This window comes from Phyllobates terribilis, unplaced genomic scaffold (genome assembly GCF_046119375.1).
Source record: "Phyllobates terribilis strain yellow unplaced genomic scaffold, ASM4611937v1 Scaffold_5__5_contigs__length_657084704, whole genome shotgun sequence".
In the NCBI taxonomy this organism is placed as follows: domain Eukaryota; kingdom Metazoa; phylum Chordata; class Amphibia; order Anura; family Dendrobatidae; genus Phyllobates; species Phyllobates terribilis.
The window spans coordinates 458,460,844-458,487,285 of record NW_027362765.1 but is presented as its reverse complement, the minus strand read 5'-3'; the positions used below and the strand labels follow the sequence as shown (position 1 = coordinate 458,487,285).

At 40.6% G+C, this 26,442-nt stretch overlaps 1 protein-coding gene across 7 annotated transcripts in view; it reads right to left on the bottom strand.

The window, feature by feature from the left end:
* FGFR2 (fibroblast growth factor receptor 2) overlaps positions 1 to 26,442 on the bottom strand; it is a 91,224-nt gene that overhangs the window by 17,240 nt on the left and 47,542 nt on the right. For 2 of the 7 annotated variants that reach the window (XM_073685374.1, XM_073685371.1), the window contains exons 3-8: positions 22,089 to 22,355; positions 21,595 to 21,675; positions 21,275 to 21,444; positions 12,034 to 12,157; positions 3,320 to 3,510; positions 2,036 to 2,183 (exon numbers count right to left, since the gene is read on the bottom strand). In XM_073685374.1, coding sequence (XP_073541475.1) covers positions 2,036 to 2,183; positions 3,320 to 3,510; positions 12,034 to 12,157; positions 21,275 to 21,444; positions 21,595 to 21,675; positions 22,089 to 22,355 — 981 coding nt within the window. Of the gene's footprint in view, positions 1 to 671; positions 817 to 2,035; positions 2,184 to 3,319; positions 3,511 to 12,033; positions 12,158 to 21,274; positions 21,445 to 21,594; positions 21,676 to 22,088; positions 22,356 to 26,442 lie in introns of all 7 variants that reach the window. The other 5 variants (XM_073685372.1, XM_073685375.1, XM_073685376.1 and 2 more) reach the window with 4 other exon arrangements.

Genomic DNA, 26,442 nt, shown 5'->3' with positions numbered 1-26,442 from the left:
TTAGGGATCTAATCATAGGTTTTATGAATTAAAATTTAAGAAAAATGGAAATTCTTGCCCTATAGGATTGTGGAATCTACCATAATGTATAATGCTAAACATACAAATTTACTCACGCATTCCTCCACGGCATTGACTTATTCGGCAAATGAACAAAAAACAAAAAAGGTAACTAGTACTGACATGGGGGACATTACCTTTCTATTTCACGTAGCTGTCTGTCCCCCAAAGTAAAATAGCAGCAGGAAAAGAAGAAAAAAAAAGAATGAAAAGTCTTAAGAGACCGGGATAGTAAGGAGAGGAGAGTCCTGTACACCAGCAATGTTTTGTCCGTTGTGGTTCAAACACTTTTTCAGCAGCGCTAAAAGGGGTTAAAACACAACAGAGCAAAAACATCTCGCCCCCAACTGCATAAAGAGTCCATGCTATGCAATTCGGGAACTAGGAAAGTAGATGCAGAGGTAAACACGGTTACTCGGCTCCAAATCCCCCTAAATTAAGGTCAGAGTGGTTAACGTTCTATTCATAAAGGATACAGAGAATATAAAATAGATCAGTAGTGTTTTTTTCTTGCGGGATTTATATTGGTTTCCTTGGACAGGAGCAGTGTTCATGGTTTACCCCAGCAACAGAAAAGTTAAAGACAGAAACCCAAGACAGGAGGATAATACCTGGCAGAACCGTCAACCAGGCAGAGTGTTGAGAAATCCCAATGGAATTTCCAGCTATACAAGTATATTCCCCAGCATCCTCAAAAGAAACATTTCTGACATATAAGACTTCTATTTCTTCATCTGTAATGTTAACACCGGCAGCCTGGAAGAGAACGATGGCAAAAAGAGAAAAAGAAAAGCAATACCCCATGAGAAAAGGAAACACGTGGCGTGTGCTCAGGAGACGTCTCAAGCCTTGGAGAGGCACATTGACCTTTGAGGATCTCCCTTGCTTTCCACAGAGACCTTCTCCAAAAGACCCAACACACCAAGAGCCACCATGAAAACATTATGAAATCAGACAGCAGTTTAATGCACATTGCCCTTCACCAGAAATTACCACCATTTATGCATGCAATGCAATCACAGAACATGGAAAAAATCAGACCCACAAGTAAGGATTTCATCTTCTTATACAAGATAAGGAGGGAAGGTATTAGAACGCTATCGACTTGCCTAGTTCTAATCAAGAAGAACATAAAATGTAGCTGAATGTTCAACTCGTAATAAGATTTATTTACTGTCTATTGCTTCATAAAGTAAAGTTAGGCAATAAGGGTATGCGCACAAAACGGCTTTTTCAGGTGGGCTCAGCCTGAAAAAGTGCTAAAAATCACCAAAAAGAGAGAACATATGCACAGCAATGTCAAAGTGACATGCTGTGCGCATAGTCCATCGTTTGTCACTTCTTTTCATTGCTTCGGGCTTCGAAAACCATGACGCGGATAAATGAAGTGACTGATCAATTATTTTGGAGACATTATATTATAAATGGAGTAAACGAAAAAAAAAAAAAACATGCCGGCTGGAACTTGCCAAAAAAGACAGCCAAGTAGACATAAAAATGGACACTTCAGGGAAAATAAGCATCTTGTGCTTCAAAAGCGTTGTGGGTACGCCGGCGTCTAAAAAAAACCAAACAAAACTGTGTGCACATACCCTAAATGGTCCAAGTCAACAATCGTATCAGGATAACCTATTAATTTAAGAGGAACCATTGACCTCATTAAGAGAAGCAAGGTGTCCTGATTAATGTGTTGCAACTTTCTGAATATAGCTTTGGGCTCCAATATGTGTGAAGGTCATAGGAGGAAGACTGAGGTAGACAAATATGGAAGAACATGTAACACAACAAGAGGAGGTTGGGGTATCAAAATGTCAGGGGAAAACAGAAGGGGTTAATAATTAATGAAATCCTTTAGCTCAATGGGTATTTTTCCATGGCCGTAATTCAGTACGGCATAACACCATCTCCAGATTTTTGTCAAACGCCACCTTCGCCAAAAGCACCTTAGCCCGTGTGCAGCGGCAGGGGACGTTACCTGTTTCTTTCTTCACCACTGTGAGCCAGGCTGACTTGTTGGCCTCTCCAATATAATTGGAGACTGTGCAAATATATTCACCAGCATCTGCTTCTGTCACATTGTACAGATTCAGCACCTCAGCGCTGGAACTGTTTATTCCTGAGTGCTAAACACGGGCAGGTGACACAGGAAGAAAAACATACAGCTGTTGACTATTGGGTGCATCGGTATTGGTGTCCCTATATATGCAACATGATCATTAAAAATGGCTGCAATGCTATTGCTGGTAGACTTCGTAAAGAGGTATTCCCATCTCAGAATGGAGAGAGTCACACATGTGCTGTCACATCTCCATTCACAGTGGTCGGTGGGGGTCCCAGAGGTGAGACCTGCATCTAGCATACATTGATGGCATATACGATGATGGGAATACCCCTGTAACTTGAATTATTCTATTCAAAAATATAAATTTTTCTCTTTGTTACTCATGATAAATTATGAATGTTCTACAACACATTAAATATATTGCATACATTATTATGATGTAAGGTAAAAGGTATTTTTCAATTAGGATTAATCAGTAATGCTTGATTAGTAAGGACTGATGAGAAGATAAGGGACCTGACACTCCAGAGGTTGAGTTCTGTGCCAATGCCAACAATGAGGGGGTACAGTAACCCTAAAATAATAATGCGACTGCCTCGCTATAATCAATAGGGATCCCAAGAGGTCTAGCTCCCAACAAATAAAACATTGAGGACATATCCAAGTGTATAAATCTGGTAATAAACATTAGATGGCTGTCAGCGGAACGACGATATGGCTCTTAGTCATCTCAACCAACTCTCCCATACACAGGAGTGATTGATCGGTTGAGCACTCGTGTTCACTAGAAGAAAGCCTCCGATTGACGCGTTGGCCAGTGGCTTATCTCCAGAAGAACAATGTGATCAGTAGTCCAAAATTGGTCACGCGCGATCGACATCGCTCTCAAAAATCAGTCGCCGGCACCAACATATACATTAGACCGTCGTCAGAACTTTTCAATATCAACTGGTTTGGCTGACATTAGTTTAATGTGTATAGGCCTTAAGTCCTAGAGGTGTTATATAATTTTCTACTCTTCTTTTACAACAATGGAAGTACTGGAGGTTGATGATGGTTGATGATGTTCCATTAAACACTAGGAGTTAAGTGTTTCAGAAGGGCTGATATCAAGACTAATAACTTTATATTCTGGTTTTAAGGAAGAATTCATCAAGAAAACGCTTTACACATTTATGCTACGTAACAGATTCTTACCTTCAAGACCTTCATGTATGGGATCCCATCTACTCCATATCGACTTCCATTCTTTTCCACATATCTCACCCAGCGAATATGGGGCTGAGCATCACTGTATACCTTGCATACAAATTCTGCATCTCCTCCAACATAGGCAGTCGTGTTGGCTGGGAGGCCTGCCTGAAGTATAGGTCGATGAGAGGAGCGCTCTGTTGGAAAAAAAACAAAACAGACAGGGCATTAAAAAAAACTCTAAACAATTTTCAGATTTTTTGCCCTTAACGAGGATCTTTAAGATTTGGAGCATGGACTTTGCTTTAGTGAAATGCACACAAGGAACTTAATGGAGCATTCTAAAGAACATTAGTCCCCCCCCAAAAAAAAAATCACAAATGAAAAAGAAATACATTGGTGAGCAAAAGGAAAAAAATTGTAGCTTAAGGTCGGTATTTTTGTAAGACTGTTCTACATTAAATGTGTAAAGTGTATTTGAGGACCTTCTACAATAGATCACACATTTACACCACAAGCATATATGTTCAAAGTTATATATGTTATAAAATAAATAAGGGTAGAGACGCCAATGAAGGAGGGGGGAATAACTCCAGTCTGTAAACCCGTTAAGTTCCTGGCAAGGGTCCCTGAAGCAAAATTAGTGCCAAGTTGGAAGGGAGGGAGATGTGTATTTGTAAGTAATGGGGAGGGAGGAGGGAAAAACTCGATCTTCAAATCATACCGCCAAGGGGAGGACAATAGAAAACATGCTAGTTTATACAGGCCAGAGAAGAAAGAAACAGGGGGCATGGATTCCCTGCCCTTACTTTTGGATGCCAACATTTCTGTCATCTGTGGCACATAGTGCTCCAATTAACCTGTATGGTTCTAGAATCCACCAACAATGGTGGAAATATTGACCTGAATCAGGATTTGTTACCTTTATATATGGACACAATACTTAGAGGAAATCATGGTGCCAAGCAATGCCATGTCTCCTACAGTGTCCTGTCACATTCATCTGATAACCAACTTTTGCCTGAATGCCATCTTGGTTCATTTCTTGGTAACTCTGATTTCACAATACTATTTGGGGTTCCTATTACCATCCAGAAGTTTTCCCACCTGCAGCAGCTCTCGTCACTCCTTACGCAAGAACGACGTTACTTTTCACACTTTTGAGGTTATGAGAAGAGCGGAAAAGAGTAATAATGTGGATGAGTAAAGGAGATTGACACTTTCTAATTTTAATCTTCGCAACAAACTTTCAAATACTGAGGCTACTGATGTTTAATTGCGCTCTGTATTCCACTGGCAAGGAAGGTGTTAAGGAGCGAAATGAATCCAATCTCTGGGAGCGTCTTACACACACACACACATACCATGTTCCAATAAATTGTTTCACAAACAGACGTCCAGAGAGCAGCCTCATGTAAAGCCAGCACACCTCCCTGGAACAAAGGCGGCTTTCATGCAGGTTGCTCTCCCTGGCACTCTGTGGGGAATTGGTCCGCTGACGTAATCCTGGCAGCCAAAGCACAAGCGCCAACCTTGTTTAACTTGCAGTAAGTTAAAGAATAGAAGGAAAAGGGGGAGAAATAAAATAAAAAAGGGACAGGAATCTTAAAACGATCACTCCGGATTTGGGGCACTGATGTAGAGTACTGGAGACTGATGTGTGGTTCAACAGATACATTTATCAAACTGTGTTTTTTCCTTTGAAGTCACAATAAATGATTCCCTGCCTACATTTTACTACCCATTAAGTTAAACAAGGGACACTGTGCTCACCAAGACCAGACAGAAACAAAGCAATGGAGAAGAAGATCATTCTGGACTCCATAAAACAAATGTCAAATAGCCCCCCTGTGAAATACTACTCCTAAGATCCATAAATGCTCTCGGAATATGGCCTCATGACGCATTATGGGTGACTATCCCTGGATTCCTTTTGCTTTTAGAAAGAACAAGGTGAAGATTTTACTAATTTTACTGTATGTATGTATGTGCGCCATAAGGATCTAACATGGTTGCTATGGGGCACTCGGTGAGCAGGGTTGCCAACTTCAGTTTTTATTTTTTCAGGACGGTTATCAAAAACTCAAGAGAAGACAATATTTTTTACAGACACATTGGAAAACCATCATAAGTCATTATGATTGTGACACATGTGCCACCTACAATTATGATATGAAGACATCAGCTGCATTCACTATAAACTGTAAAAGGAGATAATTACAATCAAAATAATCTGTATAAGTTCCTTCAACTTCAAAAAAAAAAAATCACAGATGACTTAAATTTTTCTTATGGAAAGGGAAAAAAGTGCCCTATTTTTACGGACTGTCCTGGAATTTCTTCCCTATTTAACACTTGGTGCCAATTCTCAGAAGGACTCCATTTCCCCTACATGAACCAACTGCATCCCAAATGTTCAATGAAGCCGCAGCTTTGAGTGATGTAAGTAGTTGTCTACTTCTTTCCGCAGTATAACCAATATATAGTTTAATAAAAAGAGGAGGTAAAAAGGCACAAGACTTCGAGAGTAAGTAAAACGTTTTACATTTCTAGGAAGAGACATTAAGCAAAGAATAGGAGCAAGGTGGTCAGAAGACAGCTGTGGAGCCTCCAAGAACACTATCACGGCTGCAATCACCAACCCAGCCTAAACTATGTCAGCATCCTTTCCTGGACAACCTTTTAGCAGCGGAACTATTTCATTAACCCTGTGCTAACTAAAGTCATATTACAATCAACTTATAAATAGCAGACAACACAAACTTGACTTTCACGGAAATTGTTTTCATGTTGACGTTATTTAGTTCCAACATGAAAGCAGATGTGTACAGAATAGAGGTCGGCTGACAAATCTACAGATGTATAAATAGATTCGGTGTACTGCCTTCGACTCGATCTCGAGCCATGGCGACTTGATGGATGAACGATCTGTAGGAAGATCAATCTTGTGCAAGCCTAGATAGATCCACCAGGGTCTTCTCCGCCATTATTTTGATAGTATCAAGCTATCTGGTTGCTGGTCTTCCTCTTCGGCTTCTTCCGACCAAGATGTCCTTCTCCAGTGATTGCTCTCTTCGTATGATGTGTCCAAAGTAGGCAAGTCGTAACTTGGTGATCCTTGCTTCTAGTGACATGTCTGGCTTGATTTGTTCCAAGATTTGTTTGTTTGTTCTTGCCATCCATGGTATTGAGAACATCCTTCTCCAGCACCACATTTCAAAGGCATTGATTCTTCTTCTACCTGGTTTCTTTATCGTTCATGATTCGCATCCATGTGTTACCACAAAAAAGACCAAACTATACACCAGCCAATAGTACATATGAAAAAAAGAAACTTTGCAATATATATTATCAGAGAAATCTACTTATTTTTCCTCCTGAGCTGATGTTTATCTTAGATTTTACCCCAAAATTGAGAATTTTGTCGTCAGTGAACACAGATATTCCCTTTACTGAGATAGAAGATAATGGTTCTCAAAGTATATGGAGAACACTAACTGTTGTTTCAGAAGAATGACTGTCTCCTAGCTCCTCCCTCCATGGAATTTTAAAAGTACCAACTGTCATCTCCTATCTCAGTAATGGGAAAGACTGTCTTTACTGAATATAGGTTTTACCCATGAATTGAGATTGAAAGATTAGTCCAGGAGGAAGAAAAAAAACTGATTTCTCTAATAAATTATATTACAAAGTTGCTTATTTTCATATGTATTAATGACTTATAAAACGAAAACTGTAATAAAAATTAAGGTATAATTCCCTTCAAAGGATATTATACAAAAATATATGGGTTTTTTTTGTCTATAAAAGATTGATCTGTGATCGATGTCCTTGAACTCACTTAATATTCTTAGATTCTAGGGCCAATTAGATGAACATCTATATTATCCATGGGGGTCAAAGGAAGACTCCTCTGAGATGGATATCTATAGGAAAGGTGGACTCCTTTGGGACTATGAAGAATGATCACCATGAGAGGCATTATATCTATTGCAAGGGGCTAACTTTAAATAAAAAAAATTTGCAATTGTTTCCTCCACATAGCCCAATTTCTTTTAACACGTTCTGAGGTGGTAATAAATCTTCTTACAAAATTGTCCCATATGTTTTTTTGTGTGCAAGGATGAGATAAGAACATTGAAGTATTTGAGTCTGATGACTTCAGAAAGTTGAGTTTTAGGAATAATTTTCTATAACCGCGTGCAGTGGATTTTCTGTATCAAGGAACAACATCCTTTGAGTGCCCTTATCCGTTCCTTCACAAACAGGTTTCAAGTGTGCTTGCTCCACCAAATTCCTCTGCCGGTGAGTGCTGGAAAGCCGTGCTTAATGCAGTCTGGCTTGGAATCTATGCGCCTTTTCATTTCTCCTTCAAACATTTTGTGGGAAGTTGACTTTGTTAAAAAAAAGGCAGGTTTCTGCACATGATCCCTGCATAATTGGAACCTTACAGCTCCCCCACAAGCCTCTATTTGCCTCCTATGGGAGCAGCCACGGTGTTATTACAAGTCTTACTTTCTTGCTTTTCCTTCACTTTCCGAGCTTTGGGTTTCAGAGCTCAGCAGCAGGATTTCATTTCCTTTGCCCTAGAAGCACATTGGGTAATGGGGCCAGCAAGGGAACTCATCCTAGGCCAATCTGGGACATCACCAATAACAGGGTTAACGGCTGTCCTGGTCATCATATTCATGATGTCCTTCATAGAGCAACTGTATGAATCAATATATTGTAATACGTTCCCTGAGCACTCAGGATGATCACAGTGAATATTATGATGTGATTTGTACAATGCCACATTTCTCAAAGTTCACCATCACCAAACACTTAAATTGTAGTTTGTTTGTTTGTTTTTTTTTACCAGGAATGAATAAAAAGTGTTCACCCTGAATAATGGGACAATGCCCTTAAGGGGAATCTGTCACTAGATTTACGCTGCCCGAACCATGGGCAGTATCAATCTGAGCCTGACTGTGTAATTGCAGCCAGTTATGGTTTATGCTGAAATACTTCTTCCCACATGGGTGAGACCTGTCAATCAACTGGAGCGGGGCGGGAAGAAGTTGGCCATATTGGACTAGTTACGTCTCTCCCTATGGTGCTTGGCCGACTGTTCAAACTATGTTTTCTGTGAAAAGCTGGGCACTGATTCACAGTATCTGATGTTTTCAGATGTATGATGTCTAACCATAATGTATCATCATAAAAAAATATTATTATGGTAATCATATTTTATTAAATCTCTGATTTTTTTTTTACTTTTACATACAATACACTCTCTGTATAATATAAATGTTTCCTTTTTTTTTCTTTTAACCCAGAAATCTTGAAGTCTTCACCCTGACCACTGAAGTCGAACAATCCTGTTCTGTAGATATCACAGACACATAACACCTCTATATGCAGTAGATATTGTACAAGTCACCATTGACAATAGGTGATATCACAGCTCACTTCCTCTCCCTCCCTGCATAAAGACATTTGCACAGATCACAAGGCATGCCCACAACACACCACTTTAGGTGTCAATGAACCTCTCAGGTCGATTGGCTGTTGCAAAGATATCTAAATGCTGCAAAGAAAACTAATCCAAGATTGTGGCCCCCATAATCTATACTGTGCCTACAGGTCAGCATGGTGGCTCAGTGGTTAGCACTGCAGCCTTGCAGCGCTGGGATCCTGGATTCAAATCCCATCAAAGACAAAATCTGCAAGGTGTTTGTATGTTCTCCCTATGTCTAGATGGGTTTCCTCCGGGTTCTCCAGTTTCCTCCCACACTCCAAAGACATACCAATAGGAAATCTATATTGAAAGCCCCAATGGGGATAGCGATGATGTCTGTAAAGTGCTGTGGAATTAATGGCGCTATGTAACTTAGTAAAATGAAATAAATAAATAATCATGTACAGAATATAGAGAAAAAAAATCAGAAAATAAAAACAGATTAGAAGAAATTACTATTTATCAGTATCTGGTTTGAAGTCGTATAAATAATATATGTTGTAGAGTCCTCCCAAAAATTCTCTAGTCTTACCATCCAGCACAGTATAAACAACAATCACTACTACTACAACTACTACACTTGGTGCTTTCTTGGCGCTCATCACCACTCCACACGTGGTAGCAGTCACGGTGCAGAAGATGCCTCCAGCTTCGTGAGCTCTGCACAGTCATGTCTCTGCTTCCAGCTCACCTAACCATTTTCGATGTATGTCAACAACTTCTTCCCCACCTGCTGAACAGGCAAGTCAGGGCAGGACAGCATGCAAAGAGTGAACATCTAATAATCTCATCTTCAGCAATCCATGACTATTGTCCTACAGATTCACGCCTCCTGAGCCCACAAATCTATAGAGGAGCATTGCACTCTCCTCATCCTTCCTGTTACCTTGTAGAATATCTCATCTTTATGTTGTGTCCTGTCACTCACTGTCTGCATTAAATGCAGGAAAGGTGTAACATAATCTCGATATTGGCACGAGCACCATAGCTGCACACCTGGTCTATCCATTATTGCACTTTTGTAGAAAATCATAACATGCATTACTCTGCTGGCTAGCTCCCGCCAAGATCTTCTGCCATGGTAGTAAAAAATTACATGGACCTTATCGAAGCACAATGAAGACAAATCCTATTATACTGGTTCAATGCAGTTCAGATGGAGGTGAAAGGGACTGGTTATCACAGTATATTGTCATACATCCTCGCTGGGTCCATATCGTGAGGGAAGACCCCCATGCACATTAGATAATAGTCAAATGAACCTGATGATCTCGGTAGGATTGGACGACCATCTAGAGATTATGTCAGGCAACATAAGGTTTAGGAGGTTGTAATTCAATCCTTTTGTACTGCGGTAAGATAAGCCACTGTCATGGAGAACACAGGAACTCTCGGCCAAGAGTTCTTCTGTATGGGGGTGTTGGGAGAGATAATGGTTAGCCAGAAAATTGTGCGGCTAACAGCTATGTAATGTGTATGACTAGCATTAAAATATTTGATGAAAGTTAAAAAAAAAAAGTTACTCCTCCTTGGTTATGCTGCTTGGAATGGAAGGCATATGTAGTCCACGGCACTAAGGGGGAATAAAGTTTGGCAGGTAAGAGACAGATGATGGAAGGTGTAGTTTGTAGTTTGACAACAGCAAGTAAGCCAAAGATTGCATAAGACATTAAGCATGTTGGATTCAAACATTTAACTTTCATTAACGCAGGGCTATTTCTTTACCTTAAAATAGTACATCTACATGCCAAGATCCCATCTAGCCACATACAAAGCAGCCCATTGTGTAGGTGCGAGTGCAATGCTGAATTTAACTAATTTACTGTGTAAGCTATGGCACTACTGGGCCCAGTTTGGCAGGAAGGAGAACCTATTCCTGGAGACTTATTTGGAATTTTCCTCCTCGGCTCCTGGCCGCCCTCTGTGATAGTGTGTCAGGTTTAACATTTGGGAAGTTATAGAATAAACTGGTACTACTGACGCATTTTGACAAAATCACCCGGCTCTAGCCTAAGGAATATAGTCCCAGAGTAGAGAATATAGACCTCTGCCTACGAGAGTGGAAATGGTCAGTGATATATTAACGTTTCAGTAAGGCTAGAGGTACACAGCAACATAGTTCATGAAACATGAAGATGAGATCTAACAACTTGCAAACTTTCAACCTTTTCCGGTGCAGCCATCAGAAAAAACTCCAACAATTTTGCACATGACCACCTTGTCCTCATAGGCTTCAATGCAAGTTGACTTCTCACTCCCATGTCACCTGACTGTAATTTTAAAAGCCAAATCAAATTTGCAATAGTCACGTGATAGCAGGTCACACCAATGAATTTGGTCACACAACTTGACTAAGAAATGTTGTGCAGCCCTAGCCTTAGCCCTAGCATTTAGGGTGTTTTATCGGATTCTAAAAATATGGCTGCCTTCTTGTCGATAGGTTGTGTTTGGTATTGTGCTTATTCCTATTCTGTCGGATAAGACTGAAGTGTAATACCACAAAGGGTCCAAAAACAAGATTGGTGCTGTTTCCTAAAAAAAAAAAAAAAAAAGCCATGTTTTTCCATATACAACCACTTTAAAGTGTTGACAAGGATGGACGACACCCTATTTATTTAGGCTTCAGTTCATCGAATTCAACGTACTAGGATGCATTAGTAAAAAATTGGCACAGTTTTTTGGAGTAGACCTGGAGCAGAAAAGCTAGCAAGCCATATTTCTATACACTCTGGATTGTGTTTTTGTGCATGTTCTTGTGGTTATTACATAATACCGCGCCACAACGTGTGGTCTTTTAATAAAAGAAATAAAATACTTTTGGAAGAGTTTTTCAAAAGGTTAAAATATTCAATTTCTGTGACACTTTTGCAGCAAATAACTATACTAGTTGTACTTTGCTCTGACTGGTATGTGTGAAGGAAGCGTTCACACATACCTGTCATACTTGCTGTAACATATATTCAAAGGCTTTGCATGTTTCTTCTGCCCTTTACGGCAATGCTCCAGGTCCATAATTCTCCAATACACCAACAACATATGGCATTATTAATTTCAAGCTCAAGCATGTTCTAAAAAAACGTTCCAGTATCATGAAAAACTAAGCAAAATTATAATAATACACTCAAAACACTCAAACAGTGCATTGGGGTTCGGGTATGTGCTGCAGAAATTATTCCTTGCTTTGAGACCACGTGATGATGAATTTTGTAATGCCACTCACCTATGACATCAAGGCTGTATGTATGATTTATTGACCCGTATTCATTTTCTACAATGCAAGTGTATACGCCTTTATCCGATGGAACAACGCTTTCCATAATCAAACTCCAGTGCTGGTTACGAACCTGACGAGATAGGCAAAGTTTATCATTAATCTTTTTATAGACAATACACTCTTCACGTCACAAAAATGGCTATATCATATGCAGTTGGCCAAATAAAAAAAAATATTTAAAGGGGTTCTCAGTGTAAAAAAATGGTAAAAAAAATGTCATTATGAATTAATTCCTTAATACCTTTAATTAGCAAATCACACTCAACTTTGTCTAGGGAGGTGATCACTATGGCACATAAAAATAGCCTCTATCTTGTTACACTGTCCTAGAATGTTAGGACTGGTCCGGTGCATGTGAGCATGTGCAGGAGGAAGCTCTGCTGCTGTGACCTGAAAAATTACCTATACTGGCAAGCCATTTCCAGGTCACAGCAGCAGAGATTCCTTCTGCACATGCTCACAAGTACCCGATCAATCCTAACATTCTAGGACAGGTTTCTGTCAATGTAACAAGGCCGAGGCTATTTTAATGCACAATAGCTATTACCTCCATAGACAAAACTAGTGTGTTTTGCTAGATAAAACGGTTTAAGATTTTTTTTCCTATTCTCTTGTAAGCAATTGAAGGGACAAAAGTAGAGGCAGAAGTACGGATCAGATCTCCGAGTTATCACTATGCACTAAAAATGCAGCCATAAAAAGAGTCAAGCTCTGCTACATATGTACATAAAAGTCTTATACTACTCAGACTATAATCATCACTGATACGGAGACAGCGCAGTTGGTCTCTCTATATGCTGGAAACCTATACACAGCAAATCTGGTGCCCATTACTGGTCCCAAATGTAATTACAGAGTAAGGAACTTCTATCTATCAAGAAAGAATTGCAGAGAGCTGAGAGACAGAGGAATGCAGAGGAGGGGAGTAGAGCTGGTGATGGCATGGAGTGGGGGAAGGGAGAACAGGTATCGCTTTATTTTAATGGAATAACAAGCCTCCTTTCAGAGTATACAAAGTCCTATTCAGCAGAGACCTCTGTTCTGTCAGCAGCTCATATTGTGAAATCATTTTAGGGTGATGAGGGACAGTTCTGATCAGGGGAATCCAGAGTATGCAATGGCTCTTTTCTTTATGTCACTTTTCGAAAGGAATCCCAGAACGTTCCTCAGGCCTTAGGTTTTATGTACAGTATGATTCACCTAAAAAGAGTGCTTCAATATGCGTAAAGATTTTTATTGAAGAAGCTCATCCAAACCTTTGACCCAACTTTTTATGCCCCTCTAAGGGTGTGTGCACACACTGTATATTTGCAGAAAAATTTCAGCACCAAAAAACAGAATGTTAGCAGGAGAAACAATGAGTACAACAATTATTACCAACAAGTGCAGAGATTTTTCAATTTTTTTTATTATAAGCAATATAAAACTATATTGCTAGAAATAATCAGTTGAAAATAATCCCTTTTAATTCCCTTTCAGTATATGGGTTTTTACAAAAGGACATATGGAAAGGAAAGCTTTCTCTTCAAACTGTTTAAAAAGCTCATCTTGGATTAGGAAAAAATGATCCATCCATATCTGGTAAATGTTCTGCTATTCTGCAAACTGAGCAGATATTCTAAAAAAAGAAGATACTCATCCAGATAACATGGAACCTGAAACTGAAGATAAGACACAATGGTGTTGTTCATGATGTATAAAAATTAAAGGCGCCAATACACAGACAAAAAACAGTCAATGCTGCCGATATTAGGAGCCTCCCTACTCAGCGGCTGAATTTCAGTGGCCGATTCTTCTGTTCTCCATGGAGGTAAGCTGCCACCAGAGCTGTCTGGCAGTGTTCTTGTGTAGGGTGAGATAGCCGAATAAACAATCATTTGGCCAACAACTATCCAATGTGCATGGGGCCTTTAAACTACAGTACAAACAGGGACTACTTTGAGCATAACAACTGTTCATCAGGTGAAATTCAACAACAAAGGATCATTTTACCATCTAATGACACAGTCATTGCCTGGAACGAAGTTGGCCATGCTTAATTTTTTGGAGGGTGAAACATGAACAATCATTTTATGGAATGTCTTCGGGTCTTCTGCTCTTATATCACAAGCTTCACTTCCGGCAATACATTAGTTGTTACTTGCTCAAATGCAATTTAACATATATGGCCACGTCAAACAACTAGAATGGTCAATATCAACTAAATCTGTATGGCTTTGATTGCAGAATTGTGCACCAGATGAATGGTCAATGAACGGTTGCTCGGCCATCAACCAATTATTTCTAATATGTATGGAGACCTTTACTACTGCTCAACATGAAACGAGGTCAGTAGGGTGAACCAGCCTCACACAGAAGCCAATCTCTATCGTTATAAGGTGGCATACCTCCTAGATCAGTGTTTCCCCATCTCCCGTACTCAAGAGTCACCAACAGGTCATGTTTTCAGGATTTCCTTAGTATTGCCCAGGTGATGGAATTCTTGCCTGTGCAGGTGATGCGATTATCACCTGGGAAATACTAAGGAAATCCTGAAAACATGACCTGTTGGTGGCTCTTGAGGACTGGAGTTGGGGAAACACTGTCCTAGATGAATAAAAAAAAATCAGACATTAAAATTTAACAGGTCAGACCTTTCTTTCCATTCTTACTGTTTGTTGGGGTAGAGTTGGGAGTCCTACATAAACATTAGATGGTCAATCAGTCCCTCAAAAAAATAATTTTTTGGGATGGCTTTTTCCTAAACTAGAATGGAGGTCTGTTTATTGAGTGACTACTAGGTTAGTATAGTAGTAGTGAAAGGTTTACTACCAACTTCTCTTCTCCTCAATGCTCCAGTTGACTGAGCAATAGGGAGTAATAGCTGATTACTACAAGGTAATAGGGGTTAGGAGATTAAATCCTCAACTGAGCGTCAGTAATATTCCATGTTAAATTGCATTCCAGAGCTTTTTTCGCTAATCTCTAGCTAATGGGTCACTCAGGATAAATCCACCTGTGTCGCTCAGGCATGCAAAATGAAAAAACAGAATCACTCCAGTAGGACGAGGCTCTACATGCCTTGACAGTCCAAGTGACAAGTGTTATAGCTCCCATCCCAAATTCTATATTCCCATTAAATATGTTAAAGCCATTCGCTGTCAATCAATAGCGATCTCTTAATCCTGACTCTTCATGTCTAAAAGGCAGAGAAGACGTAGACGCACAAACATGAGTAGCTATCTACGAGGTGCCAGAAGGCATGTCTGTGGGTTCAAGGCCATATTAAACCGAGAGGCATAGCCCTGGTCTGCTAAATTCCAGGACACTCGCCCTTCATTCCAGGGCAGTCATCTCAGCTACAATCAGCGCTGTGTACTCAGGCAATTCCCAGCGATTAAACTGTTTGTTCAGCCTTTTATTTACCTTTATCAACCTGTGTAGAAAGGGCTGTGGCGGGAACGACTTATCGGGGCCAGCAGATGTGGGAACAGAATTCTGTTAATGTTAAACTTAAGTCCCGAGATGAAGCAAGTTTGGTTTTGGGGAGGGGCAGACAAAGAAATGCTGGATTTTGTGACCAGGGATTTCATGCCATATAAAGAAAAGGTTGGTTTAGATGGGCACAAATATCCCAAAGACAACAGGTAGAATATATAAAGACATCCATCAAACTAGGCTATCATGCAGTTTTCAGAATATTGTAAAACATCATTTGCATGTAAATGAAATACAAAAATTGTAAATATTTTTTTTAGTAGTTTTTCTACTTAAAAAGAATAATATAGATTTAAAATTTTTGTTTTTCATTTACATGCAAATTCCATACATGGTGTTACTTTTCTTGCATTTGCGAATTTCGCCTCCTCTCTCCCACATTAAACACAACATGCTGTTACTGGAGAACCATGCAGAAATGTATAACGGCATAATACCAAAAATTTTAACTCTAAAAGGTGACTCTACTTAGTGTGATATATCATGGCATATTGCTACATCATTGGCAATATCCCAGTGTGATACAGTGGTCTGCAATGTCCAAGATAGAAAAATGTTGCAGTGAACAATTGAGGTGACAGATTAGCCCACCAAGCTGTTTACAGGACACTTGTATATTATCATCATTTCTACTCATATCATCTTTAGGTGGAACCTAAAAAGGATCCAAAATGATATGGAAAGAGTTGACCAGACATGTTTTTTTTCTAAGGGGAATACCCTCCTACACTTTGGATATTTTTTGGTCAAACAATGGGTTGGCCAATTTTTTGGCTGGTAACTATCTTACCAATCTCTCCCATATACAGGAGCACTCGCTCTTTTGAGCGCTGCTGTGTTTTCTATGAGAGACCTGCTGCCAGATATCTCTGGTGGCAGCTTATGTCTTGGAGAACTAAAGGACCAGCAGTCTGAAATCGGACATGGTGAATTTTTATCTACCCCAATATCATCTGTCAGGAGAGCCCATACACATTAGGCTGTCTGTCGGCCGAACCCTTCGATAATCGGCAGACTCGGCCAATGTTAGTCTAAAGTGTATAGGGACCAAAAGGCATACGCTAGACTGCAGAAACAAGACCAAGAAACACCAAGTATCAAGATCAACACAAGATGGTACCCACACCCTGCCTTCCAGTATAGAACTGTACTCTTAATTTCAGTAGTGTGAATATAGCCTACCCCTTATCTGTATATCCATGATATATTTTCTATATATTTCTAAATATATGCTCTTCTACAATAACCCTAGAAAGTGTTTAGATTATTAGCCCTGTCTCACTGAAATGAATCATGAACTGAAGAATACAATAAGTTCTCAATTGAAATAAAAATGTTTTAGGTTTTTGATCTAAAATGTTCTCATTTTATAATCCCTGTCAGTTTGGATCCCGTGTAGGTAGGAATTACTCTTACAAAGTAACCTTATCAGTATTCGAAAGTACGTTTTGTTTATTTCGTCCAGATTTACAAATGGCTTTGTGTCTCATCAGCAAAGAAGAAAAGCAAACACAAGAAGGAGTAAATGGAACAAAACTGAAGAAGCAGGACACAGGTAAAAGTGTGTAGAGAGTACAAAGAGTTGAAATAAAGGTAGATGTCCAACACAGTAATTTATACAAGAGAAAACACACACACAACAGCTGTTGAACGCACGCCCAGGAGTGCTTACATATACACTGCAGGCGGGGAGGGAGACCAGCCTGTGGAGGGGGTCGGTTCAGCACTTACATATTGCTATAAAAATGTGCAGTGAAAACACACAGGCACCAACGCAAGTACCAACACGCAGCCGTCTGAGAGCTCACATATGAACTCCAACAGACAAAGCACATAAAAAGCACACATACAGTACACAACCCACCGAGCACAATTACAGCATGAGTCAAAGTGTTGAAGCAATACACTGTGTGCTGAATAGACTTCTAAGGTCCACCAACCTCAGCACTGTACGTTACTGTACAAAACAATGATACCTCTGTCTGGGCATCCGAGGAACTTTCTGGAACCACAGTGTAAAACTTGACATATATAAAATGAACAATTAGGAATGCCATTACTACGTCATAGGCTGAATTACTAACTGACTGTAAAAATCTAGAAGGAAAAACAAAAAAAATAATAACACCCAAACTAGACACCCACCTGCAGACAGGTTTTTCTGGTGTTCTTGACCTCCATGAATACTGAGTAGGGTGGCGATTGTAACGATTTCTTTGAGGGTACTGATTTTTATTGAATAGATCAAGCTTGTATATAGAGGTTTAGTTACGGGCAATGCTCAGGTGTGCAAATTAGCTCTCATCCAGACGGAAGACAAATTTTCATAATAGCTAAACTAGACACTGCTCGGTACTGAAGAACTCTGAAACAGCAGTCTACAGATGGGCATCTGGTTGGATGGATTTGAAAAATTAGCTCTCCTTCAGAAGGAAGAAGATATATTCCTACTTTTTCTAATAGAGCACTGTCTGTAAGTAAGGCCCCAATACACATTAGGTTAAAGTTTGCCAAACCTGACAATTTCTGCCTGAACGGCTACCATCGAATATGTATGGGGTCCACATGACTCTCCCAAACAGATTATGTCATGGGAAAATTAGACTGGCCATACACATTAGATTGCTGTTGGCCAAGCGATCATATGGTTGACAGACATTTTCCCGACCCATCACACTGGAACACTCTGCTCCACAGATTATTCATGTGTTTCCTATGAGAAAGCTGCTGCCAGAATCATCTAGCAGTGTCTTATCTCCCCACTGAACAAAAGGATCAATCGATTAAATTCCAACCTCCCAATCCTTAATTTTCCCTAATTTATTCTGTCAGGGGAGAGTTGCAAAGTATCCTAAAAACATATGATGGTGGGCAGATCTCACAGAAATCAGCGAGTTCAGACAACTTTTATCTAATGTGTATGAAGGCCTTAAGGATCAGGCACTTGAAGTTTCAAACTCAAGCTAGATTTCTTCAGTGAGAAATGACTGTAAAGGAAAAAATAATATTTCGGCACTCCAAAGTATGCAGTTGATAACAATCCAGATAAGTCAGTGTTGTTTCGGCTCCAAAATATGGGCCTTCATCAGACACAGATTGCTTTAGTATCATGGTGAAGACCTAGGATAGATGTGACAGCGCTGAGTTAAGACAAACCTAATTACATGTTGCATGGCGCCTTTCCACAGCGCTGTCCTGTCTTTCCTAAGACTTTAAAATGATACTAGAGCAATCTGTGTCTGATGAAGGCCCATATCTTTGGCCCGAAACATCACTGACTTGTTATCTGGATTGCCAAAATAAAAAAACTCAACTGCATATTTTGGTGTGCCAAGTATCTTTAATCTTTGTTTATATAGGGTGGAATCCTTCTTGGGCAACTGTGCCTCTCTCTTCAGGAGTGCCGTGTACCCATTCCAATCCTGTAAGAGGATTAAAGATTTTCAGTGTGGTATTTTTTCAGGTTTTTTTTCATTTTCTTCAACATCATTATAGCTACTGTGGGAAAACTATCCACATTGGGAGTAAAAGTAGATAGAGGAGATATACAAAAAAACTGACATTACCAGAATTTTTTGCCTCCATGTTCTTATGTCTTGTGGGATATGAGATTGGGTTGGTCGGATACTACTTCACTGGTTTCTGGTGGGATGTAAGACCTACTGTATAGTGGAGCACTCTGGGCAACCTGAGCTTTGCCTGCTCCTCAGTGGCTTATCAATGCTGATTCGATGGCTACCATCACTAGCTACGAAAAATATAAAACTAACCGCTATAAGTTGGTCTTCCCACCAGTTAATGCAATATTTTCTGTTCCACAACAAGGTCCCAACGTTCCAATGACACGACTGTTCATTCTATCAGTGAAGAATACTCTCTTACAGTTTATACATACAATCTACAGATGCTAATCAGGATTTCTTACGTCTCCATGAAGATTTCAGACACGAGCAAGAGATCAAAGCCTCTAACATCTCCATAATTTACAACAGAAGACATTTTAAGGCCAAGGGACATCCTGATTATACAAGCATGAATACATTTTCATTCTCTACATTTCCTGGGCATCTAAACAGCCCTGTCAATAGGAAGTTACCCCTTTTGTTATTGTGGCTACATCATCTTGCATACTTAGAGGGACATTTTTTATCTATACAGGGGAAAAAAAAAAGAAAATATTTACTTGCTAAACTACTCCATATAGTAACGTTATGGCCAGACAAAGTACCAACACACCCAAACACTACAATCATATCTGAGGCTATTTCTGCTATTAAGGGTAATTGCCCATGTTAATGGTCTGATAACTGCTCTGCACCTGGCTCTTTTATTATCCACATATAATTAGGTTGCTTTTTTTTTTTCATTATTATGTAAAAAATATTGACAGAACTGCAATTTATTTTAAATCTTCCCTTTAATTTGCACCGATCAGGTCATTTTCCAGTTATTTAGTTACATTTCATTCTTCCATGCACTCTTCAAGAAAAAAGGTAGTCTATTTATTAGGATCTTAAACAAAAGCTCCACCAAGTACATCTTTATTATCTAGCTTGCTGATTTTACTTCTTTTGACAACTTTTGTATAGTGTTTGAATTAACAACTATAAGGTAGCTGCTGTTGATGGATCCTATTATGGCCATCTCTATGGTCTGGTTTATAGCTTATGCTTCATAAATAATAGAAAAGCATCTAAATAAGCTGATTAACCATTTGGGAAATGGGAATTTTTACTAGAACCCTATAAGGCTCGTGTACATGTCCGATTTTTCTCGGACAAGTGCTATCCATGACTTTTACCTATCGCACTCGTACCTATGATGTTCTGTGGGGCCGTGCAGAAAAATTCAGAGACGTGCCAGATTTTGATCTGAGTGACGGATCAAAATTGTCAATGCAAGTCTATGACCGAGTGTGGTCTGATTTTCACGAACTGACAGAATGTAGAAGGTGGAGATACTTTTTTTTTTCTCTCCATGTCTGAAAAAAACTGATCAGAGTTTGATCAGCGTGGCATCAAAGTCTGATCAGAATAATCAGACCATTTTTCTGGAATGTCGAGAAAACGGGCATGTGACCCTACCCCTGGGTTACATTCATACATCCATTACGCACATTTGTGTGCGTTTTTTTTTTTTTTTTTTTCAAACAGCACATGGATTCTGAGTTTCATTGATCCACACATGAATACATTTTAAAAACAGATCCGTGAGACTCAGAACATATGTTCATTTTCATCCTTTTTGCGGACCAGACTCAGTCTATGGGGAGCCAATGAAAAACGGATGACATTCTTTTAATGTCAGTGTTCCATCCGTTTTTCAACTGATCCATTACTAAGAATTAATGGATTAAAAATAAAAAGTTCAGACATTCTACCTCTTTACCTTTTTAAAGATGGCTGAGAAAAAAAAAATGAGTGCAACACGGATGTAAAGTAGAGGCAAAGCGAGTGACGCAGAGAAAAATGGTCCATTTTACGCAGATGTAAAAACAGAAAACCATCAGCAGATTGCTGATGGTTTCCATATACAAGATCAGAACAACTAAAAGTACAAAATGTCAAAAATATGTGTAACTAAAGAACAAGTTATATCAATAAAAGAAATAGACAATTATACTCTCCTGGTTCTACACATTCACTGCAACTATATGGAAATGGACTAGAAGGGATTTTTCCAGAGTCTAATTAATAAAACGTCACCTTACCTTGTACCCGCCAATCCGATGTTCTTGTTTGAACTCCTTATTGTTCTTCAGCCATCTCATAGTAGGGACAGGGTTCCCTGCAGCCGGGCAGCGTAACTTAACTGTATTGGCAGCTGGAACAGCATGGAGTTTTTTCTCCATTTTCTCAGGATTGGTCCAGTAAGGAGCTTCTGCAAAAAGGAGAAAATATCACATTTGTAATGAATGTCTTCTCCGAGTTGCTATATGCTGTCCTGCTAGTGAAGCCAGGACACCAGAACCCCATTGTGGTCAATGGCCATTACCAATATAAACTAATGAGCGCACATTCACGCACTTACTGATATTATTGTTGTCATTGATGACATTTTCAGAAACATCATTATCATTGTCATCCTCATCATCTCCTGAAGAGCTGGCCTCTGTAACAAAAAGAGCATCACACTCCGTAAACAGAAATGCAATGGAAAAACAAATTTAGGGTATATTGAAACCCCAATTTGGACATTGGTTGCATTAGTGTTGTCTAGTGACCAAACAGTAAAAGTGAATTTTAGAAAGCTGTGCAGCGTAGAAGTAAGCTAACACCACATGCAACCCTTATGAGCTTTTATGAATCTCTCCATATTCTAGAACTATCTCAAAAAGGAGGCAAAAAAATTGAAGGGGTCGAACTCTTTAATATTTAGTCCAAGAATAGAGCGGAGTCGGAGGGGGCTCATTAATCTTTTCAATGACAAATTGTTAAATCCAGTCTATTGTTTGCAATAAAATGGCGATGACATACAGAGTATTCTGGTCTGATAGGTGACACCTCTCTTCTCCAGTCACTCACCTGTGACATTCACAAGGAAGAAATGCGCATTGCTTTGGCCGCCTTTATGCACAGCACAGGCATACAGCCCTGAATCCCTGAGGGCCGTCTCGTTTATCAGCAAGTAGTTCATGACAATCATCGTCCTATTGCCGGATTCTAATTTCACCCCATCCTTAGTCCAAAGCACCAGGGACACGTTGTTGTAAGGACAGCGCAGATCAAGTGGCTTGCCGGGGCTAACGGTAAAAACATCCGGCTGGGAGATTTGGTATTTGGTTGGAGGTTCTGCATGAAAGGATAGAGGAGAAGCAGCAGAAAACGGAAAGACACCACATGTCAGTAAAGCACCCACAGCAAATCAATTCTCAGCAAGCAGTGCAGGTCCTACTTGCTGGTGTACAAGCTATGCAGAGATATTAGTGAGGTTAAACAAACCATGCATTGTAGTAGTATAGCAGTACAGAGTACAGCAACACCAAAAAGCTCCAGTGTAAGACGCACAATGCACCCATCAGTTTTAACTACCTATAATTTGCCCAACTGCAACGCCCCTCATTTCATACATAGTATATGAGTAAGCACACTGCCAATTATATGGCATGATCTAATGATTTGTCTGCCTCAAAACTACCGGTGGATTGTTCGAGAGGGGGATAAAGTGTCCATGAACGTCAGGCTGACCCATTCGACTGACAACTATTTCTCCAGACTTCAAACACATATGCATGTGCACGTTGGAGCATGTATGGGGGCATGTGTTTTTAAAGGGAATCTGTGACCAGGTTTTTTGCTACCTCATCTGAGAGCAGCATAATGTAATGACAGAGACCCGATTTCAGCGATGTATCACTTGGTTTTCTGAGTGCAGCAGTTGTGACCCAATCAGAGTTTTTAGATGTAGCATGAAGCAGAGCTCAGAAAGCTAATCCTGCCCACACCACAGCTTTCCGTGTACATTGTTTATTGACAGTGAGCTGCTTACCAGAGGAGGGGGGCGTGGCCAGTCCAGACAGTGATGATCTCCTGGTGATAAAACTTTCACTGTATGGAAACACCAGCACACAGTCTAATAAGTGACACATCACTGGAATCTGTGTCTCAGCCCCTACTTCATGCTGTCCTCAGATTATGTAGCAAAAAACCTGCTGACAGATTCCCTTTAATGGTGAAAAGGGAGTAGGTCACTGATGTTAGGGGAAATTTGAGAGGCTCCCAAACGGATATGATGTCGGCCAGTCCTGCAGAAATTGTCAGATTTGGACAACTTTTCTGTTGAAGGTGCAAGGGGTCCACATACTGTTCATACTCAGGGGCTCTCTGCTGTCTGTGTCAACCCCTGAGTATTTCTTATTAAAAAGGGTCGTCGAATTGGAACAAGATATCACTATTCGCAGGACAGATGACAACTTTTAGATCAATGGGGGTCCTACTGTTGGGACCCCCATTGGTCATCCAGAATAAGGCACGTTTATCCCCAGATGAATGGAGCTACAGTGCACATGATCCATTCATTGCCTTTACTGCTCGGGCAGTCCCATAGAGAGTGAATGGAGTGGCAGTCAAGCATGCGCACTGCAGCTCTTTTCTAATGGGGATTAAAGTACTTAGTTTTGACAACTGTTGGGGGTCCAAGTGGTTTGGACCCCCAACGATCCTAAAGTTATCACCTATCCTGCGGATAGCTGATAATTAGCTCCTTTAATGATGTAAATAAATTAAGGTTACAGAGCTTCACCACCTGTTATCCAAACAGTCTCTCTGTAATGTATCATATCGGCAAGCAGTTTGATCACCACCCCCCCTCTCCCCGAACCTCCACTAGACAAGCAAAGTGACACAAAGAACATTTTACATTAAAGCCGCACATAGTGCACATGAAACCATGTTACTATACCGAATTACGTCAACTTCTAGTAGTTACAAAATAAACACTAAACTGATAGTAGAAGCTCTGCCTTGGTGAAGCTACAGATTCATTTCTTAGAGTGATGTCACCACACCAAGTTATCAGTTCTGCCTGAGCCTCCTGCTAGCACTTTAGTTAAGTGACCATCTGTTTTGGTAACAAGGGCAATGTAATGGGAACCTGGTAAGGCTCATCCCTTTGGTTCAAAATTAAATTGACTTCAGGAATCTGTCGGCTTTAGCTATACTAGGTTGTGCGTATCTGAGGGCTGAAGCGGTTTTCACTTACAGCTATCGCAGCTTCGTCATTAACCCTTTTGGTAAAAAAAAAAGTTGCAGCTCATTTTAATTAACTCCAGCTGACACAAGAGAAGCTCCCTATATACCGTGGAATTCACTAAAGCGGAGAGAGAATTGTGTTCTCAATTTGCATGCATGCCCATAGAAGGAGAAAGTCGTGTGAGAAGCTTACTCCTTCAGACACAAGTAGGAGAAAAAGGTACGGGTGCTCTCCATTGTGGGATACGCGTGCTCTCCATTGTGGGATACGGGTGCTCTCCATTGTGGGATACGGGTGCTCTCCATTGTGGGATACGGGTGCTCTCCATTCTGGGGTACGGGTGCTCTCCATTCTGGGGTACGGGTGCTCTCCATTGTGGGGTACGGGTGCTCTCCATTCTAGGTCCCGTGCAGAAATCCAAGAAACATGATAGATGTGCAGAAGACAACTATGTACCCCAGGATGACATGGTCAAGTCTTAAAGGGAATCTGTCACTACATTTTTTGCCACCTAATATGAGAGCAGGAGAATGTAAGAGCAGATACCCCAATTCCAGCGATGTATCACTTACAGGGTTGCTTGCTATAGTTTCGATAAAAATCACGCAGATCATCACTAGAGGACTAGTAAACCTGCTGCCATGTAGTCCTCCATATTCATGAGCTCTGTATAACCCCGCCCCCATCACGGATTAGTAGTTTTTACTGCCTATGCACAGTGTACACAGAAAACAGCCAATCAGTGGTGTGGGCGGGGTTATACACAACTCAGCATTCATAGAAGTGGTAGATTGGCATTAGAGACAATAGTGATTTTTTCAAAACAGCAGCAAGCAGCCCAGCAAGTGATACATCACTGGAATCAGGGTCTCCACCTCTACATCATGCTGCTCTCAGATGGGGTAGCAAAAATCATCTGGTGACAGATACCCTTTAAGTAAATTTTTCACATTTTTTATTCTAAATTATAATAAAATCCATTCTCATTTGTACACTCTTTCCATCTAGTTCAGGGGTCTCAAACTCGGCTGGGTATATGGGCCGCACATGGAAAAAATTTGAATTTGGGGGGCCGCATTCTTTGTTCAATGTGACATTTTTAGTGATACCATTTTTTTTGTATACACCTTTTGAACATTTTTGCCGTGTTTATTTTTTTATGGCTTGGGTCGTTATGGATGTGGCGATAATAAACGTGCACTTTTTTGTGTTTACTTTAGTTTACATATAAAACAGCATTTTTAGTGCCCAATATTTTTTCATGCTTTATTTTATTTTTTATTTTTTTTACAATTTTATTTCCCCCAATTGGCCACATACAGTAATATTGTCTTACAATTAGCATCATATAGTAATAATAGAAAACATCTTGTAGTAATGTTCCCCATCTTGTACTAATGTGCCCCATCCAGGTCCCCATCTTGTGGCTATGTGCCCCATCCAGGTCCCCATCCTGTGGCTATGTGCCCCATCCAGGTCCCCATCCTGTGGCTATGTGCCCCATCCAGGTCCCCATCTTGTGGCCATGTGCCCCATCCAGGTCCCCATCTTGTGGCTATGTGCCCCATCCAGGTCCCCATCCTGTGGCTATGTGCCCCATCCAGGTCCCCTCTTGTGGCTCTGTGCCCCATCCAGGTCCCCTCTTGTGGCTATGTGCCCCCTGTGTTGTTCTTCACACACATAAAATAGAAAAAAAAAAAGATGATTCTCACCTGTCCTCCGTTCCCTCGGCGGCCTTCCTGCAGATGTTGTCCGCAGGCACCACAGAGTCCGACCCCTTGACGATCCCGACCTGGTCCAGGAGGAGCCGCCGACAGCAGCGCTGAATTGCCACACAGAGACTGTTTCCCAGCACTGCATTTCCAATGCCAGCCGCCGGCCAATCAGAGGCCAGCAGCTGACATCTGCATATGGCAATGACGTCATACTCGCTGCGCCGACACGCAGATATCAGCTGCTGGCCTCTGATTGGCCAGCGGCTGGCATTGGAAATGCAGTGCTGGGAAACAGTCTCTGTGTGGCAATTCAGCGCTGCTGTCGGCGGCTCCTCCTGGACCAGGTCGGGATCGTCAAGGGGTCTGTGCCTGTGGGCCGCATAAAGCAGCCTCAGGGGCCGCATGCAGCCCGCGGGCCGCGTGTTTGAGACCCCTGATCTAGTTCCTACTGTTTGACAGTGGGGTTCTCTGC